The 19,266-nt window shown below is 40.3% G+C and overlaps 1 protein-coding gene and 1 long non-coding RNA gene across 4 annotated transcripts; one reads left to right on the top strand and one right to left on the bottom strand.

Moving 5' to 3' along the window:
• Nucleotides 1–3,866: 3,866 nt before the first annotated feature.
• On the bottom strand, nt 3,867–7,230 carry LOC117246017 (uncharacterized). Its single transcript, XR_004500667.2, has 3 exons — nt 7,091–7,230; nt 4,577–4,686; nt 3,867–4,202 (listed from the first exon to the last, which is right to left on the bottom strand). It is a non-coding gene; the product is annotated as an uncharacterized LOC117246017 (long non-coding RNA).
• Nucleotides 4,608–18,517, top strand: LOC117245876 (endothelin receptor type B-like). Of its 3 annotated transcripts, none has more exons than XM_078163897.1 (8): nt 4,608–4,713; nt 6,747–7,631; nt 8,148–8,275; nt 8,981–9,179; nt 11,913–12,065; nt 12,150–12,283; nt 12,405–12,513; nt 14,824–18,517. In XM_078163897.1, the coding sequence occupies exons 2-8, from the start codon at nt 7,011–7,013 to the stop codon at nt 14,869–14,871; spliced, it is 1,392 nt and encodes a 463-aa protein (XP_078020023.1). In that variant the 5' UTR covers nt 4,608–4,713; nt 6,747–7,010; the 3' UTR covers nt 14,872–18,517. The 3 variants fall into 3 exon arrangements, with proteins under 3 accessions (XP_078020023.1, XP_078020022.1, XP_033465354.1); XM_078163896.1 differs by having other exon boundaries at nt 14,780–18,517; XM_033609463.2 differs by having other exon boundaries at nt 4,612–4,713; nt 6,762–7,631; nt 14,780–18,517.
• The last annotated feature ends 749 nt before the right edge of the window (nt 18,518–19,266 follow it).

The raw sequence follows: 19,266 nt of genomic DNA, 5'->3' as shown, positions 1-19,266 counted from the left end.
ACTATCAACATTCAGTGACCGGCGCTATGGCTGGTGTCACAGTACACGGCATTTCGCAGGAGGCAATTGATGATTTTTGGGGACATAATGATCAGATGTCATTGAGAAGTAACCAAAAGGGCCTAAACTACACATTGGAGGGATATATTCATCATTTTATTGTTAAGAAGGTCGATGAAAAGCTTAAATTACAAGCCAAAATTTACAGGTCACAGTGTACGCTTGTGAACCGCATCTGGTTGCCGTCACCATCAAAGACAACAAGTTAAAGTGCCACTGAAGTTAAGGTTTTTGGCTCAGAATATGAGAAAAGGATAACGGCCTTTTTACCATCTTTACCAAGAGTGTCTCTCCGTTAGTTTGGTGCTACAGTATTTACACTGAATCATTCAGCATAACGTTTGCCAACCTTTGTTATCTCTGCCATTACAGATAAGTTAATGAAGCTAAGCTCCAGAAGTTAACGTTAGCTTAACTAGAGCCCTTTGGACAACAGCTAACAATGATGTGCTATCACCAAAGTACAAAACTAGAACAAAATAGGCTAATGAACTCCCAGCAAACAAGGTGACATGATGAACAACGCAGCTAGGAGCTAACGTTAGGCTAACTTTAGCTAACGTTAGCTAGAGATGTTAAAGATAACTTTATATTTCTTTCCAGCAAAGTGACAATATGTTGCCTCAAACACAATGTTGACTTACCTTAGAACAGATGTAGACATCATTGTTAATCTTATTCACGTTGAGTTGATGTTGTGGTCTAACCTTACCACACAACTTTATCCAAAGGAGACACTTTTCTCAGTTGAGATGTGGTTTAAAGTGTAAAAAATACACCTGGTCGCCCAGCCTCTCAGGATACCTTGTGTCAGAGTTGCATGTACCCCATGCACACCGTTTGACCATTTTTAAACTTCAAATCTCAGAATACTGGACTTAGCCATAGGTCAATTGCGCACCGTCAATATACGCCCACATGCTCAGATTATAATTATAGGTGTTTAACACCATTACAGAAAGGATCCTCACAGAGACGGGCCTTTGTGTTGAAGAGTAAGATCGTTTTTGTTTGACCGAATACAGCCTCGAAATTGCCATCGCCACACCCACCAGACTCCATTTGAATAAACAGTAATTTTAGTGTGAATACAGGCAGCATGTTTTCACATGTAACTGGGTGAATTAAGGGTTAATTTCAATAAAACCAGAGGTGGTGAGTGTTGGAAAACTGAAAAGATGAACCATGATGGCTTTCCCAAGTTATTTTTTGCTTTTGTGGACTGTGAATGAAGTGTGTTTTACGAAGCTAAAATTACTGTTTTTTTATATGTGGTCTGGTGGAGTTGAGGATGCTGATTTCGAGGCTGTTCCTGGTCAGACAAAAAGGATCTTACTCTTAAGCAAATCTCTGCAGGGATCCTTTCTATAATGGGTTCAGACTCTTAGAATAAGAATCTCAGCCTGTCAGTGGCAGAAACAAACACTTTTAGAGTACGTAAATGACAGCAGCTGCAGGGGTCAGTACTGGACCAATGTCAAAAACTGTTGTTGCCATGAGTCACACGGGCACAAAAACATGAGAAAATAGGGTGCAGGTTGAAAAATACCAAAGTTGCAATGTGCCAGTAAAAGAAGAAGAAGAAGAAAAAGTAGACTGCAGGCTCTTTAGAATTTAAAAACTTGAACTAAATGCCTTGATCAAGGGCTCTCAGCTGTGTGTGATAGATGTTTTGTGTGTGTGTGTGTGTGTGTGTGTGTGTGATTATCTGCCTGCATGTTTCAAGTCACGTAGAGCCTTCATCTGTTTATCTCTGTGTATACTGTAACAAACAAACTGTCGTCAGTCTGAAAGGAAGTCAGAGGTCATGACGACTTCTACTTGACTTCTACAGACATACAGACCCATAGACCCATAGACCCATAGACTGATAGACTGATAAATAGATAGATAGATAGATAGATAGATAGAAAGATAATTAATAATCTACAGAGATGCATCATATTCTATGAGATCATCATATGTTTGTCACGTGGACACTTTGATTTAGCTTCAGAAGTAGGAGAATTTAAGAACACTTCATCCTTCAGTTTCACAAACATTCAGCATCAACACATCTAGAGATACACAGTGTTTACTAGACAGGAAGGAGAGCCCAGTCAGCGAAAGAACATGTGGCATTGCACGTTTCGGCAAAGCACGAATAAATGTTATATTTGCATGTTTCATACGTATCATAACATTTATAAAGTTACTAAGTATATAAACTGACTTTGTCATTGGGAGGTGGAGGGGATGGTGGATGCCACTGCACCTAAACAAGATGGCTGTCAAGCTGCCGATCACTGCTCAAGACCGACAAACAAAAGCCAGTTGTGTTTAGGTGAGTCATGGCTGTTTTGGCTTTTTAGGCACAAAATGGGGATGTTTTGTTGCAACCTGTTGCATTTTTCAGGCACCAAACATAGGTGTTTTGTAGCGACCTGTCACCAATTTTCCAGCAGCTTTTTAGGCACCAAACAAGGGTGTTTTGTAACAACCTGTCACTATTTTTGCAGGCACCAAATGTGGTTGCTTTGCAACGACCCAAAACTGTTTTTCTAGCGCATTCGTAGGCACCAAACATGTTTTGTAGCGACTTGTCACCAATTTTCCATCTGCTTTTTAGGCACCAAACAAGGGTGTTTGTTTTGTAACGACCTGTCACCAATTTTCCAGCTGCTTTTTAGGCACCAAACATAGGTGTTTTGTGGCGACCTGCTGCTATTTTACCAGTGGCTTTTCAGGAACTAAATGGAGATGTTTTGTTGCGACCTGTTGCAGTTTTTCAGGCACCAACATAGGTGTTTTGTAGCGACCTGTCACCAATTTTCCAGCTGCTTTTTAGGCACCAAACAAGGGTGTTTTGTAACGACCTGTCACTGTTTTTCAGGCACCAAATGTGGGTGATTTGCAGTGACCCAACACTGTTTTTCTAGCGCATTCGTAGGCACCAAACGTGTTTTGTAGCAACCCATGCTGTTTTTTCCAGTGGCTTTTTAGGCACTAAACAAAGGTGTTTTGTAGTGGCCTGTCACTGTTTTTCAGGCACCAAACATAGGTGTTTTGTAACAACCCATCACTGTTTTCAGGCACCAAACGTGCATTTTGTAGTGACTTGTCACTGTTTTTCCAGCTGCTTTTTAGGAACCAAGCATGAGTGTTTTGTAGTGACCTGTCCTTGTTTTTCACACACCAAACATAAGTATTTTGTAGCAACTTGTCACTGTTTTTACAGCAGTTTTGCCGTGATCTGTTGTTGTTTGTCAGGCACTAAACATAGGTGTTTTGTAGCGACCCATCACTATTTTTCAGGCACCAAATATGGGTGTTTTGTAGTAACCCATAATTGTTTTTCCCAGCGACTTTTAAGACACCATGCGTGATTGTTTTGTAGTAACCTGTCGTTGTTTTTCAGGCACCAAACATGGTTGTTTTGTAGCAAACTGTGCTGTTTTGCAGCGGCTTTTTAGGCAGCAAGCATGGGTGTTTTGTAGTGACCTGTCCCTGTTTTCCACTCACCAGATGTAGGTATTTTGTAGCAATTTGTCACTGTTTTTACAGCAGCTTTTTAGGCACCAAAAGTAGGTGTTTTGTAGTGACCTGTCACTGTTTTTCAGGTACTAATCATAGGAGTTTTGTTGCAACTTGTCACTGTTTTTCAGGCACCAAGCATGGATGTTTTTTAGTCAATTGTTGCTGTTTTTCCAGCTGCTTTTTATAGTGCTACGAAAAGTGGTCATTTGTTTTAGAGAGACATTGGTTATGATCATGATCTTTTCCTAACCATAACTAAGTGGTTTTTGTGCCTAATGGTTTTCCCTGGACAGGAAGGGGATCAAATCTATAACCTGGAAATTAATTAAAGCCATCAGACAAATTTAGCGCAGTAAAAAGTAAAATATTTACCTCTGAGATGTAGTGGAGTAGAAATGGAAATACTCAAGTAAAGAACAAATACTTCAAATTTGAGTGAATGTACAGGCTGTATGAGATGTTTAAACTTCTCCGACTTCACGGCAGATCATGAACAGCAGTGAGAAAGCTCCAGGATCATCTCACAATACAAAATAAAATAAAACATCTTCTGAGAAGAATTCTGCTTTTTATGTGTCTGCTCGGTGGTAGCTTTCCAAAGTCTCAGTGTGAACCACGTCAATATGCTGGAATCAGAAAGAATAAAGAAAACGGTTTCAGTAAACTCTGATGGAGAGCAGGACTCGGTGGTGTAATAAACAGAGTCTGGAGTCTGCAATCAGTTGTGTTCAAACACTCCAGTAAAGTCAAATTTGTTGTTTAAGTGCAGTAATATGTTTTACTGCCTCAATTTCCACAACATTGTTTTATAAACAAACTTTAAGTGGAAAAAGGGGTTAAAAACTGGCTTCAATCACATGAAGTGTGTGTGTCAGATAGTAAAAGTTCAGTCACTTTATGTCAGAGTGTTTATGAGATGTTCCACTGTAACCAGCTGAAAGAGCAGAAGAAGAAGGGGGAGGGTCGAGAGGAGAGGAGGGGGTGAGAGGCAGAGTAAAACCTGAGTGACATCAGTTTGACTTCATCAGTTCTGTCTCCTTCGCCAAGTGGAGCTACTCTTCTTCTTCTTATCCTCTCGTCCTTGGAGGGATTTAACTTAATCAAAATCCACTGAGGAAGGCAGAAAAATACAGACAGGTGAGATTTTCTTCTTTTGTCAACATTTATCCAGATGCAACTTTTAAGTTTGATTTCCAAAAGATCTCGATCGTTTAAAATGAGCCATTATGTAAAATCAACAGATACATATGTTAAGATAATAACAGGCATCAATTTAACAGATAGTTTAAGTTTATTTTAAGTTAAAAAATGTAGGTGGACGATAAAAGCTCACAGGAAAAGGACAGTATAGTTCATTATGTGCTTTTGAAATGAGCAAAATGAGATAAAACTAATCATTTTTATGTTGTGTTTGTTTGAAGCATAATTTTATATGTATGATATTTGACCCAGATAGGCTCTGTAACCTTCTGTAAACGTATTTTTCAAATGCTTTCATTTTACAAGCGACAGTCCAAACAGTCTGGGTTTTTGAGGAGGACATTATTGAGCTGAGACTGAGTGAGGGAGAGAGATCAAACAGTGGACTACGTGACGATGTGAATAAAGGGGGTTGACCAAGCATTTTAGCGTCTTTCAGCTCAGCTGTTTTGGTTTTACTGATGGCGACTGTTTTGGACCATTCTCGTCAGCTGCGTTTCAAGAAGCAGCTCTAAAAGGTCACCATATATGATCTGCTCAGCGGCAAACAGCAGATACACACAGTTAAAGATAAGCTGGCGAACACAGTGGAGCATTCAGCAGCTAGAGAGGCAGATATTTCCCTCAGGAGTTGGTGGAGACCAAAAACTGAGCTAAAAGAGAGAGATTATTGGATTTTATCAGGTGGACACAAACACAAAACTCCTAATGAATGCTAGTTTTGCTCTGTATCTGTTGGGTATGTAAATTAGCTATGGTTCATCATATCACCTTAAAAGGTGATGATGCGTCAGCGTTGTTTTTGCTGCCTCAAAGAGTAAAAACGTTTTAATGTAGTGTTTCATGGACGACATTGAGAATTGCAGCGTTCAGAGAGACGAAGTTCAGAATTCTGACATTCTGTTATCTGTGCAGTGACTTGCTGTGTCAGACACTGACGAAGAAAGCTACCTGCGGCCGGACTAGATCGAAAGTTAAGGTGGCGAAAGTCTGATTAGGGCGGGCAGGAGGGGTGGTGGATGGGTCCAACGAACACTGACTTTCACCTGAGAGAGCGGTGTTCACGTCCCGTAAGATTCTAAAGCCAAACCCTGTTGTTTTGTCCTAAACCTAACCACGTCTATTTGTTACTGAAGGAAAAAAATATCAATTTACGGTGTTGTACCAACGTATGCTTTTATTTTGAAAGAGACGGTATGTGAACGTTAAATTTCCTGTGAAAACATAAGGGTATTTTGAAAGAAGACAATGCATGTAACAGGCAGAACTTGTTGTCCCAGAACGTCTACAACCAACACACCCAGGGTACCTTGCACGTCGTGTGTGGACATGGAAAGTCCACGACCAAACGTCAATATGTGACGAGGTCGGAGTCAAGTCAAGCCTAAAGTCATCAAATTTGTGACTCGAGTCCACACCTCTTCCTACAGATTCTGCGTACATATGCAGATACATGTAAGGGAATGAAGAATATTTCAACTGTAAGACGACCATTTGTACATCAGTTACCGCGTGTTACGTTGAATTCATGAAGAAAAGTTGTTTTTCTCACATGCCTCCACGGTGAACGAAGAATCTAAAAAAGGCAGTATAATCCAAGTCATTTATCCAGTTCAGCTCAGTACTTCTCAAACACACATATTTACACTCAGAACACAGTATAAAAACACTTGAGTATAAACAGTACAGACACACTCTGATCGTCCTGACAAGTGTGTTAACCAAGGATTCGATATTAGTTTTGCTGCTGTTAAATGTAAGCCTTGTTTACTTCGGTTCATGAAGAATGTTCGCCTTTTTTGGGATTCTGTTTTTCGGATTCTTCGTTCAGCATGGAGGCATACAAGAAAAACGTTTTCTTGACAAATTCAACGTAACACGCAGTGAGTAACTGATTTACAAATAGTCATTTTGCAAAGTTGCAAAGCTTTCCAATCAACCTCTAATTTTCTTTAACTTTTCCTCTGCAGTTTTTTCTTTTTTAGAGCCTGGAATCCAACAACTTCAGAACTGCTAGAACGTGCTCTACTCGGCTCCAATCAGTGCTGCGGACTTCTAAAGCTTCTAGAACTTGCAGCAGAAAAGGTTCTGAAATCAGAGAAGGATCTGGACCTGGATCTGAAAAACATTCTGCAACAACAGCAGGTTCTAAACTGGGTTCTGGAGTCTGCCCTGAATTCACAACAAGTTCTACGAGTTTAGGAGTTGGTTCAGGAGTCTCAGCAGGGTCCAGGATGGGTTCAAGAACCAAATCATGCTCCAGAATAGGAACCAGTTTGGGTTTCAGGGTTCCCTCCATGCCCGGAGTGTTTACCTCACTGCTGGTTGTCTGGTGTTTGGGGTTTGTCAAGCCCGCCAGTTGCCACAGTAACTTCTCAGATCTGGTGATGTTGGAGCCGCCTGACTTCCACAGCACTGATGCGCCTCTGGGACCAGGGCTGAACTATCTCATCCAGACCTCGGACGGAGAGCCACACCTGGTGCAAGAGACCGTGAACAAGCCCCCGCCCCCCTGGGAGAAAGGAAAACCAAAACACGTGAGCAAGCTCAAACACAAATACGAAAGAAAACCTCCTTCTCACTCTCCTTCCTCTAACTCCTCCCTGGCGGTTCGTATGCGCCCGATGTCGCCCCCTAGCTGCCTGCAGGCCACGTCAATCCAAACCGCCTTCAAGTACATCAACACGGTGCTGTCCTGCGTTATATTTGCTGTGGGGATCATCGGAAACGCCACCCTGCTCAGGATTATCTCCCAAAATAAAAGCATGAGGAACGGACCCAACGCTCTGATAGCCAGTCTAGCCCTGGGAGACCTCATATACATCGCCATCGACATACCGATCCACGTCTACAAGGTACGCAGCTTCACTACGATGTTACTCAGACATATATTTGGATTTAAGTATTTACATCGTCATTGATGTTCTGATTTACTGAAACATGAGCCGAGAAGTCAAACACTCAACAGAGCTGATAAAGTGTTTACTTCCACGGTTTAGTTAGTATGTACTCTGATCTCTACACAGGGAATTTCAAAATAAAAGCACAGTCTTTTAATACAAGTTGGTCTAAAAATCATATTTCAGTTTTTACGTTTGAAATAAAGCAACATTAAATAATGATTATCATTAACCAGCTTTATTTTAATAAGACTGGGACGTAATTTGTGTCCTGAGTTTACAGGAGCAGAGATGCATTATGGGATATAAAACAAACTCCCTGTGGAAGCTGTGTGTGTGTTGTGTGTGTGTCTCAGTCAGGAGGTTGAGTGTTGCACTGATAACAGCACTAAAATACCCCACGGACTGAGATAACACGCCACACACACTCTGTGATATGATGTTAATGTGTGTGTGTGTGTGTGTGTGCAGCTCCTGGCGATGCGGTGGCCCTTTGCCGACAGTGAGTTTGGTCCTTTCCTCTGTAAGCTGTTTCCCTTCCTGCAGAAAGCTTCAGTCGGCATCACTGTCCTCAACCTGTGCGCTCTGAGTGTGGACAGGTAACACACACACACACACACACACATACACACACACACAATGTGACAATATGGTATTTAAATATTACCATATATAATATAATAATAATATAATCTTTCTTTCTTTCTTTCTTTCTTTCTTTCTGTCTCCCCCTCCCTCCTTTTCTCCCTCCCTGTCTTTCTTAGATCCTTTTTCTTTCTCTTTTTCTCCCTCCTTCCCGCCTCTCTCCTTTCTTTGTTCCTCCCCCTTCCTCCCTTCTTCCTCCCCGCTTTCTTTCTTCCATCCTTCCTGCCTTCCTCCTTTCGTCCCTCTTTCTCCCTCCCAATCTTTATGTTCTTTTTCCTTCTCTTTTTCTTCCTCCCTCTTTCTTTGTTTTTTCCTCCTTTCCTACCCTTCCTCCCTCTCTTCTTTCTTTATTTCTTCCTCCTCCCCCACCCCGCCCTTCATTATTTCTTTCTTCCCTCCTCATCTTCCCATTCTCTCACCCACTGACCCTCCCTCCCTCCCCTTCCTTCTTTCCTTCCTTCCCTCTCTTTCTTCCCTCTCTCCTCCTTCCTTCCTATCCTTCCTTCTTTCCTTCCTTCCTTCCTTCCTTCCTTCGTCCGTTTAGTCGGACCAAAGGAAAACACCAAACTAATATTTAGATACGAAGGATTAAGGTGCATCAACTGATGTCCACACATCCAGAGAGAACAAATGATTAAAAGTTACACCCATGTGCCCAGGTACCGTGCGGTGGCGTCCTGGTCCCGGGTGCAGGGCACAGGCGTTCCCACGGTAACGGCGATGGAGATTGTGGTGATCTGGATGCTGTCTATCACGCTGGCCGTGCCGGAGGCCATCGGCTTCAAGATGGTCACCTTCGAATACAAGAACACCACCATTAACACCTGCATGCTGCAGCCCGAGACGCCCTTCATGACTGTGAGTGTGTGTGTGTGTGTGTGTGTGCTTATGTCAGTGTGTTGATAGCTTCTGTAAACCTTCCCTCTCAAAAACAGGTTTCACAACTACAACACGATTCATTTGAAAGAATATTATTCAAAATTATTGTAAAAAATTCTAAATGCAGGAACTAAATCTGATTTTATTTCATGATATTGTCCAGTGACCCTTTTAACATGGTCGCACATAGTTTTAACTTCGCTCCCTGAGAAAAGTACCATGGTTTATGTTGGTGCACACTATGATCTAAAACTGAATTCTCAGGTCACAAAGTTCAGTATATAAGAAGCTGAATTTAAACAATGATTCCCATAAGAGGCCTCTAAGTAATATCACTGAACAGTTCATGGGTAGGGGCACAGAGAATTAGGGGGGGGGTTCTTCCCGGCACATCTGTGTGATGGATGGTCTCTGCGGGGAAAATACTCTTTGGTCCATTTCCAAGATTTCTTTGTTGTTGTGTTTCAGGGCGAGGCCTCTTTAACTCAAATGGTTTAGATCATCATTTCCTGTTTACATCTGCAGGTCGCCACTGGACTAAACACAGGCCGCCCAGGCACTCCAAACTGAACCTGGGTCAGCTGACCTGCTGTTAGTCTTTAGATGTGTGTTTTTCTCCCAAATCATTTTTAACTGCACTCAGTAACGCTCCAGTTACCTGAAAGTATTTAAATCCTCAAATTCCTGATGTAAGAAGGAAGTTGAGTTTATGGACCAACTAGTTGCAAACAAAGATCATGTTCCAGTGGTTCTGGTGGCCAAAGGTGGTTCTAGAACAATAATATGGTTCTATAATGATATATTGAGCAATAATCACCTCATGGCTCTACTGTGCTGATTTAGGGTCTGATCCATTTCAGAATGTTACAGTAGTTCTACAACTCTGTCATGGTACCACAGTTGTTAAAGGTTCTAGAGGGTTTTAAGGTATTTCAGTGAAGGTCGTTGCGCCGATCCTAGAATATCCTAGATACCTGACAATGTTTGATGGTTCTAGAACTTTACGAGAATTCTATTATTTGGACGACACACCATGCTGTTCTAGAATATTATGAGGTTCTGTATGGTCATAGATGCTCTAGAACGGGGAATGAAATCAAATTTTAAGTTATGGAAAATGTCAAGAGGATTTTTATGCTTTTAGAGATTTCTAGAGAATTTCTAAAACATTCTGAGAGTTCTCTAGTGTACATATGAGTTTTAAAAAAGTTCTGGACATTTGTAGAAGGTTTTCAGGATTTCAGTGAAGGTTGTTGCACAGTTTCTAGAACGTTGAAAATAATATGATGCACAAGAATTTTGATGGTTCCAGAATTTCCTGAAAATTCTATAACTTGGATGACGTGCCGTGCTGTTCTAGAGCACTGTGAGGCACTGTTCTAGAACAGAGAATAAAAAAAATCTTTCAGTGGTGAGAAAATGGCGTTAGGGTTCTTGTGTTTTTGGAGAATTTTGGAGAATTTGTAAAACATTGTCAGGATTCTCTGCTGTATATGTGGGTTCTAAAGAGAGTTTCAAAAACTTTCAGACAATTTCAAAGATGCCTCAGTCGGTAAATACTTCACTGCAATGCTCCAGTTACCTGAAAGTATTGAAATATTCTAGAGTGCTGAAAATCATATGACACCCGAGAGTTTGATGGTTCTACAATTTCATTAGAATTCGTTAATTTGGACGACATGCCGTACTGTTCTAGAATATTATGAGGTTCTAGAATGGAGAATGAAATCAAATTTTAAGTTATGAAAAATGTCAAGAGGGTTTTTATACTTTTAGAGATTTCTAGAGAATTTTAAAACATTCTGAGAGTTCTCTACTGTTTTTTGGGTTTTAAAGAAACTTAGGGAATCACAGAACATTCTGAGAACTTTTAGAGAGTGTTTAGACAATTTTAGAGACGTTTCAGCCAGTAAATACTGGATCACAACAAGTATTTAAATTTTCGAATTAAAATCTTAATGGAAGAAGTTCATGGACAAGTTAGTACTTCCAAACAAAGATCATGATCCAGTGCTTTTGGTAGCTATTAGTAGTTCTAGAACAATATAATGGTTCTTTAATATGGCTCTAAAATGATACACTGTGCAAGAATTGTCTAATGGCTCTTACATGTCCTATGAATAATTTTATGTCCAGTCCATTCTAGAATATTAGGAATCTTGAGATTCCTAGAATGCTGAAAATAATACGATAAATGAGAATGTTTGATGGTTCTAGCATTTCAAGAGAGAATTTGGTCGTCGTGCCATGCTGTTCTAGAGTATTGTGAGGTTCAGTGTAGTTCTGGAGGTTCTAAAATCCCGAGAATATGTTGCTAAAGTTTTTGTGCTTTTAGATAATTTTAGAGAATTTCCAAACTTTCTAAAGTTCCGTAGAAACTTGAGGAATCAGGTCTGAAAGCTTCCAGAGAGTTTTGAGAGTTCTTGAGATTTGAAGTTTGGACTCTATGAATGTTTGGAGAGGTTGAACAATGTTTTTCCTACATTCTGGATTTGCCGAAGAGTCTGGGACTTCTGAGTGTCACGTGTTCTAGAGATGTTTCTGGGAGGCTCTGGAGTTCAAAGGGTCTCAAGAGGTGGTTCTCAATAGTTATAGAGTCTGACGTCTCTACAGGAATATCGAGGAGTTCTAGAAAAGCTAAGCTCCATATCTCAACATGTTTTGTGTTTTGTTCTAGAGCATTCTGAAAGTATGTTTCTCTGCACGTTCCAGTTCTACCGGGATGCAAAGGACTGGTGGCTGTTTGGCTTCTACTTCTGTGTACCTCTGGCCTGTTCTGCCATTTTCTACGGCCTGATGACCTGCGAGATGCTCAGACACCAGAAAGGAAGTCTGAAGATCTCACTGAGTGAACACCTCAAACAGGTAAACACACACACACACTAATGTAAAAGATCAAAGTACCTGCATTCCTGATGCTCGACTTCTGAGAGTAATTTCTCTCTGCAGCGTAGAGAAGTAGCCAAAGCCGTGTTCTGCCTGGTGCTGATCTTTGCTCTGTGCTGGTTTCCACTGCATCTGAGTCGACTTCTGAAGAGGACCGTGTACAAATCCCATGATGCACACCGCTGTGAGCTGTTAAAGTAGGTGGAGAGATACATGCATTAACAAAGGAAACATTCTCACTGATTCATACTTTTACTTAAGTAAAGGATCTGAATTCTTCTTCCATTGATGTTACGTGTTCTTCTTCTGTGGTTACAGTTTCCTGTTGGTGCTTGACTACCTCAGCATCAATATGGCGACCATCAACTCCTGCATCAACCCCATCATCCTCTTCTTTGTCTCCAAGAAGTTCAAAAACTGCTTCAAGGTAAAAACTGAACGTCGCTGTAGTTAGTGGTGATAGTGAATGTCAGTGTGACATCACAACGAGGTCACTAGGTCAGAGGACGTGAGAAACAGACAGAGAGAAAGAAACTAAATCTAAATGTCTTGGGACAGTGAGTGATAAACATAGAAAGGTCGTGACCTTTGATAAAAGACTTGTGGGAAGTGACCAGTGGCATGTCTGTTTAAAGGGGCACTCCACCGACTTCACACATGAAGGTCAGTCTGTCTGCATGTGGAAACAATCTGGGGGAGGCTTTTTAAAGTCTGAGAACACAACCCTGATGATGTCATAGCGATGTCAAAAGGGTTTATCTCGGATGGTGGCTCCAAGATGAGAAAAATTCATAGCAGAAAGGCTGCTTTACAAAGTGGACGTGTGGAGTATGAAAGACGTGAGTGAGGCTCAAAGGAAATTATGTTATTAGTTGTATTGTAAGTAAATTTGGTATTTATGGAGCTTAGGTACGATATATCAGGATAACTCAGCCTCAGTTTTCACCATTCCTTTTAAAAAATGTGTCTCACTCAACTTTACGAAATTAAGACCTTAAGTTACTTGAGTAAAAGTACTAATACGATATTGTAGAAGTACTCCACTACATGTAGAAGTCCTGCATTCAAAACCTTACTGAAGTAAAAGTATGTATGAGCTAAATGTTAAATGTTTAAAGAAAAAGTATTGGTAGTGCAGAAAAATGTTCCCTGACCATGTTTTACTATGATAACTTATGTTTTTGGTTTAATATTGCTGCTGCATTAATGTGTTGCATTTTACTGCTGTGGATGTTTAAGGCTGTGCTAATTTGAACAGCTTCATATACTGTTGGTGGACAGTGTTGCACCCAGGCAAGATGGCTACCAAGCTGCAGACCACCGTTCAAAACCAACAAACAATAACACCAGTTGTGTTTTGGCAAGTCATGGCTTTCAGCAGAGTTTTAAGGCACCAGGGTTGGGTGTTTTGCAGTGACCTGTCAGTGTTTTTTCAGTGGATTTTTATGCACCAAACAAAGGCGTTGTGTACAGTAGCAACCCTTGCTGTTTTTCCAGCAGCTTTTTAGGCACCAAGCATGGGTGTTTGTTTTTTTTAGCAACCTGTCATTGTTTTTCCAGTGGTGTTTTAAACTCCAAGGGAGGGTGTTTTGTCATGACTTGTCACTGTCTTTCCAGCAGCTTTTTAGGCATCAAACTTAGGTGTTTTGTAGCAACCCGTGCGGTCTTGCCAGCAGCTTTTGGGTGGTTTTTTTAGCAACCTGTCATCATTTTTCCAGTGGTGTTTTAAACACCAGTGGTGGGTGTTTTGTTGTGATTCGTCACTGTCTTTCCAGCAGATTTTTAGGCACCAAACGTGGGTGTTTTGTAGCAACCTGTCTGTGGTTTTGCCAGTGGATTTTTAGGCACCAAACGTAGGTAGTAAAACATGCCCTTTCAAGTGCCACACTTGGGTGTTTTGTAGCGACCAGTCACTGTTTTGCCAGTGGATTTTTAGGCACCAAACATAGGTGAGCTGTAGCAACCCAACACTGTTTTTCTAGCAGCTTTTTAGACACCAAGCATGGGTGTTTTTTTTTTAGCAACCTGTCATCATTTTTCCAGTGGTGTTTTAAACACCAGTGGTGGGTGTTTTGTTGTGACTCGTCACTGTCTTTCCAGCAGATTTTTAGGCACCAAACGTGGGTGTTTTGTAGCAACCTGTCTGTGGTTTTCCAGTGGCTTTTAGGCACCAAACATAGGTAGTAAAACATGCTGTTTTTTACAGTGACCCTTTCGCCAAACTTGGGTGTTTTGTAGCGACCAGTCACTGTTTTGCCAGTGGATTTTTAGGCACCAAATGTAGGTGAGCTGTAGCAACCCAACACTGTTTTTCCAGCAGCTTTTTATGCTTCTATGATGTTTTCTGAACCAAAATTGGTGGTGGTTTTTGTGCGGAAACATTAACCACAATGTTGTTGAAATGTTAAGTTTCAGTGCCAGCATTTTTCTGGCGGTTGTGTTGGGCTGTTAAACAAATGTAGAGCAGCAAAAGTCAAACATTGACCTCTGAGATGGAGTGGAACTATAAAGCAGCATAAAATGGAAATACTTAATCAAAGTACAAGTACGTCTAATTTGTACTTAGATACTTGAGTTAATGTACTTAGTTACATTCCACCACTGTCGCTGGAGTACCCCTTTAATCAACCCCCCCCCCTCTGTCTGTCTGTCTGTCTGTCTGTCTGTCTCTTTCTCTCTTTCTCTCTCTGCAGTCCTGTCTGTGTTGTTGGTGTTATTCTGGCTCTCTCTCCAACAGTACGCTGCCTCTCCACCATGGGACCAGCCTGCAGTACAAACCCACTGACCACTGAGAGAGAGTCTGTGTGTTCATTTGCAACGTCCCACCAGCACCTGAACTCATCACCAACACTCTGAGAGACATTGTTGTGTAACAGATAACCACTATATTGATCCTCTAATCTTCAGTTTGTATCTTTTTACAGTGTATTTATTCAGGTCTAAACATTATATTTTATTGCAGACTAATTACTGTGTGGTGACGTATCGTACACTACAGTGTATGGCCAAAAGTATGTGGACAACATACTGTACACTCTTGTTCTTTTGGTCTGGGGTTGTTTTTCAGGGTTTAGTTCAGCTTTATTTAATTTATTAAAGACCAAAATGGGCAGATACGCAGAAAGCAGTAAGAAATAAGACACAAGCTGAAATAAAATGTGATTTTGGTAAATTGTTAAAAAGTTGCAGTTTTAAGTTAATAAAATAAAGACCAAAATGGGCCCCTGAGCACAGACAAACAGAAGGCCCCACCACCTCTGCTGCACTGAGACGAGACACACTGACATTGTGCTGGTTTTGTCTATTTTTGTTTGTTTGTTTTGTGTCTTTTTTTTAATCTTGTGTCTTCTTGTGGTTGTTTGTCTTGTGGCTTTTTATAAATCATTTTATGTCTCTTTGTGGTCTGCTTGTGTCTCTGTGGTCATTTTGTGACCCACTGTGGTCTGCTTGTGTCTCTGTGGTCATTTTGTGACCCATCGTGGTCTGCTTGTGTCTCCTTGTAGATGTTTTGTGTCCCGTTGTGGTCATTTTGTGTCCTGTTGTGGTCATTTTGTGTCCCGTTGTGGTCTGTTTGTGTCTCCTTGTTGATGTTTTGTGTCTCTTAGTGGTCATTGTGTGTCCCGTTGTGGTCTGTTTGTGTCTCTGTGGTCATTTTGTGACCCATCGTGGTCTGCTTGTGTCTCCTTGTAGATGTTTTGTGTCCCGTTGTGGTCATTTTGTGTCCTGTTGTGGTCATTTTGTGTCCCGTTGTGGTCTGCTTGTGTCTCCTTGTAGATGTTTTGTGTCTCTGTGGTCATTTTGTGTCCCGCTGTGGTCTGTTTGTGTCTCCTTGTTGATGTTTTGTGTCTCTTAGTGGTCATTGTGTGTCCCGTTGTGGTCTATTTGTGTCTCTGTGGTCATTTTGTGTCCCGTTGTGGTCTGCTTGTGTTTCTGTCATCATTTTGTGTCCCGTTGTGGTTTGTTTGTGTCTCTGTGGTCATTTTGTGTCCCGTTGTGGTCTGTTTGTGTCTCTGTGGTCATTTTGTGTCCCATTGTGGTCTGCTTGTGTTACTGTGGTCATTTTGTGTCCCATTGTGGTCTATTTGTGTCTCTGTGGTCATTTTGTGTCCCGCTGTGGTCTATTTGTGTCTCTGTGGTCATTTTGTGTCCCGCTGTGGTCTGCTTGTGTCTCTGTGGTCATTTTGTGTCCCATTGTGGTCTATTTGTGTCTCTGTGGTCATTTTGTGTCCCACTGTGATCTGCTTGTGTTTCTGTCATCATTTTGTGTCCCGCTGTGGTCTGTTTGTGTCTCTGTGGTCATTTTGTGTCCCGTTGTGGTCTGTTTGTGTCTCTGTGGTCATTTTGTGTCCCATTGTGGTCTATTTGTGTCTCTGTGGTCATTTTGTGTCCCACTGTGATCTGCTTGTGTCTCTGTGGTCATTTTGTGTCCCGCTGTGGTCTATTTGTGTCTCTGTGGTCATTTTGTGTCCCACTGTGATCTGCTTGTGTCTCTGTGGTCATTTTGTGTCCCGCTGTGGTCTGCTTGTGTTTCTGTGATCATTTTGTGTCCTGCTGTGGTCTATTTGTGTCTCTGTGGTCATTTTGTGTCCCATTGAGGTCTGTTTGTGTCTCTGTGGTCATTTTGTGTCCCATTGTGGTCTATTTGTGTCTCTGTGGTCATTTTGTGTCCCACTGTAATCTGCTTGTGTCTCTGTGGTCATTTTGTGTCCCGTTGTGGTCTGTTTGTGTCTCTTTGTGGTCATTTTGTGTCCCGTTGTGGTCTGCTTGTGTCTCTGTGGTCATTGTGCGAGTAGGTACATGTTAATTTGAGTGACCCTGGGCCTGTGCCTAGCAGGCCTGTTCAGTATTCCATTCATGATCTGATCACCTAACATCAGACCCCACTGATGCTCTTGTGTCTGAGTGAGAGTAACTCCCTGCAGCCTGAGGCCAGAAATGTCAGAGGGTGCCTCAAACAAAAGAGTGGGTGCTGCTATAACAGCATTTTAAGGAAACGCTCAGCCATCACATATAGATGTCATGTTTTAGTGTCCACTTACTTTTGGCCATGTAGTGTATTTATTATAGTGTTTAATGTGTAAAATATTTCATTTCAAGTCTACCTGTGCAGAAATAAAACTAGTCCGAGGTTTGAAACAGCACTAGGAGCCCCTGCAGGCTGAACTTTTTATTACATCCCATAATATATGCTTTCAATTTGTGGAGCCTTAGTTACTGGGACTGAAATCTGGTTTGTAGTTTACGAGACATCAACTAATAGTCTGCTATCACCAACTGACTTTGAATTATTGATGAGGTTTGTGTCCATTAAATTATATATCTGTATTTATCAATAAAGCTATATTCTAAAGGCTCGTGCAAACATCTGTTTTGGTTTGCACATGTGTGTATGTGTGTGTGTGTGTGTGTCTGTGTGTGTGTGTGTGTGTGTGTGAGTGTGAATGTCTCATTTGATTAATTTTCCAGCGCATTGGCCACAATTAAGAGCTGTTGTAAAACACACACACACACACACACACACACACACACAGAGTCATATGGTTTCCAGCTGAAGCTCTTTACACTGTGAACAATGTGAACAAGAGTGTGCGGTCATGCTAACATGCTAACATGCTCCCCGTGGAAACGCTAACATGCTGATAGGCTGTGGATGTAAATTACAGCTGAGGTTCTTGCGTGTGTTTTTGTTTTTGGCAGGCTATTTGATGCTAATACTTGTGTACATTCACTTAAACCAGAGGTCGGCAAAACTAAACTAAAATAAATAAAGAAGAAATAGCTGTTCTTAACATTCTTATTTTCGTCTACCAGCATTCCTTCACTTTCTCCACCATTTGGACTCCAAAGTCAAAAAAGTATGCTTTGTGGTTCCACAGATTTTTTTTGTACTTTTCTTTTTTTCTTTGGCTAAATGGCTCTTTTAATCATTGAGGTTGCCGACCCCTGACCTCATCTGTTCAGATCCCCCGTCCACGCTAATGGACCGAACCTTTCCAGGATGTCTACATCTATGATTACCGTCATCTGATGGATGTCTACAAACCAGTCCGACTTCTAAAGTGAAAGAGGAAGTGCAAGTTGTCACGTTGTTAAAGTGCATCATTTGTGTTGAATAAACTGTGTTTTGTAAACTATTGTTGAGTGTATTTAGAGGAAGGAAAATTAAAATATTTGTGTGTCTTTGTGTGTCTGGAACATAATTGGGATTATAAACACCTTAATATATACAGCACTTTTCTTAGTGCTACAAAGTGCGCTTCACAAAAAAAAAAAAACCCCGCCTGCAGATATGAACCTTTACTTACCTATCATTACTTATTAAAGAGTATTTTTTATTGTACTGTGGTTTTGCTACTTTTACTCAAGTAAAATATCCACCACTGACATCAAGGCCCCGTAAATCTTTGTTTATTTTTATTTTATTTTTTACTTTTTACTCTTAGTTTAATTTTTTAAACTTTACTTTACTTTTATTTTATTTATTTATTTATCAATTAATTTATTTATTTTTGATGTATTCACTGTTGCATTGAAATACATCTTTCATGTTTAATTATCTATTTATGTTGCAGGGATTCAAACCTACAGTTGTATTTTATTTTATTTTACAACTTTATTTTAATTTATTTATTTTTGGTGTATTCAGTGTTGCATTTAGATAAATATTTCCGGTTTAATTATTTATTTATGATGCAGGGCTCAAGGCCTGCAATTATATTTTATTTTATTTTATCTTATTTAATTTTCCTTTATTTTATTTTCCTTTATTTTATTTATTTATTTTTGGTGTATTCAGTGTTGCATTGAAATAAATCTTTCCTGCTTAATTATTTATTTATGATGCAGGGATTTAGACCTGCAATTTTATTTTATTTTATTTTAATTTAATTTATTTTATTTTTACTTTATTTTATGTATTTGTTTTTGTTGTATTCAGTGTTGCATTGAAATAAATCTTTCCTGCTTAATTATTTATTTATAATGCAGGGATTCAGACCTGCAATTTTATTTTATCTTATTTTACTTTGTTTTATTTACTTTATTTTTACTTTATTTTAATTTATTTATTTTTGTTGTATTCAGTTTTGCATTGAAATAAATCTTTCCTGTTTAATTATTTATTTATGTTCCTGGGGTTTAGGCCTTTAAAAGCACAACATATAAATAGCCATAAAGATGA

This window comes from Epinephelus lanceolatus, chromosome 22, assembly GCF_041903045.1.
Source record: "Epinephelus lanceolatus isolate andai-2023 chromosome 22, ASM4190304v1, whole genome shotgun sequence".
Lineage (NCBI taxonomy): Eukaryota > Metazoa > Chordata > Actinopteri > Perciformes > Serranidae > Epinephelus > Epinephelus lanceolatus.
Note: the sequence above shows the minus strand (reverse complement) of the source record. Positions and strands in the feature narration are given on the sequence as shown.

Bases quoted from the DNA above. Each gene is read 5' to 3' on its own strand.
- LOC117245876 (XM_078163896.1), top strand. From the start codon at position 7,011: ATGGGTTCAAGAACCAAATCATGCTCCAGAATAGGAACCAGTTTGGGT. The intron at 9,180-11,912 runs GTGAGTGTGTGT...TGCACGTTCCAG, and splicing joins CCGAGACGCCCTTCATGACT to TTCTACCGGGATGCAAAGGA. The intron at 12,514-14,779 runs GTAAAAACTGAA...CTCTCTCTGCAG, and splicing joins AGTTCAAAAACTGCTTCAAG to TCCTGTCTGTGTTGTTGGTG.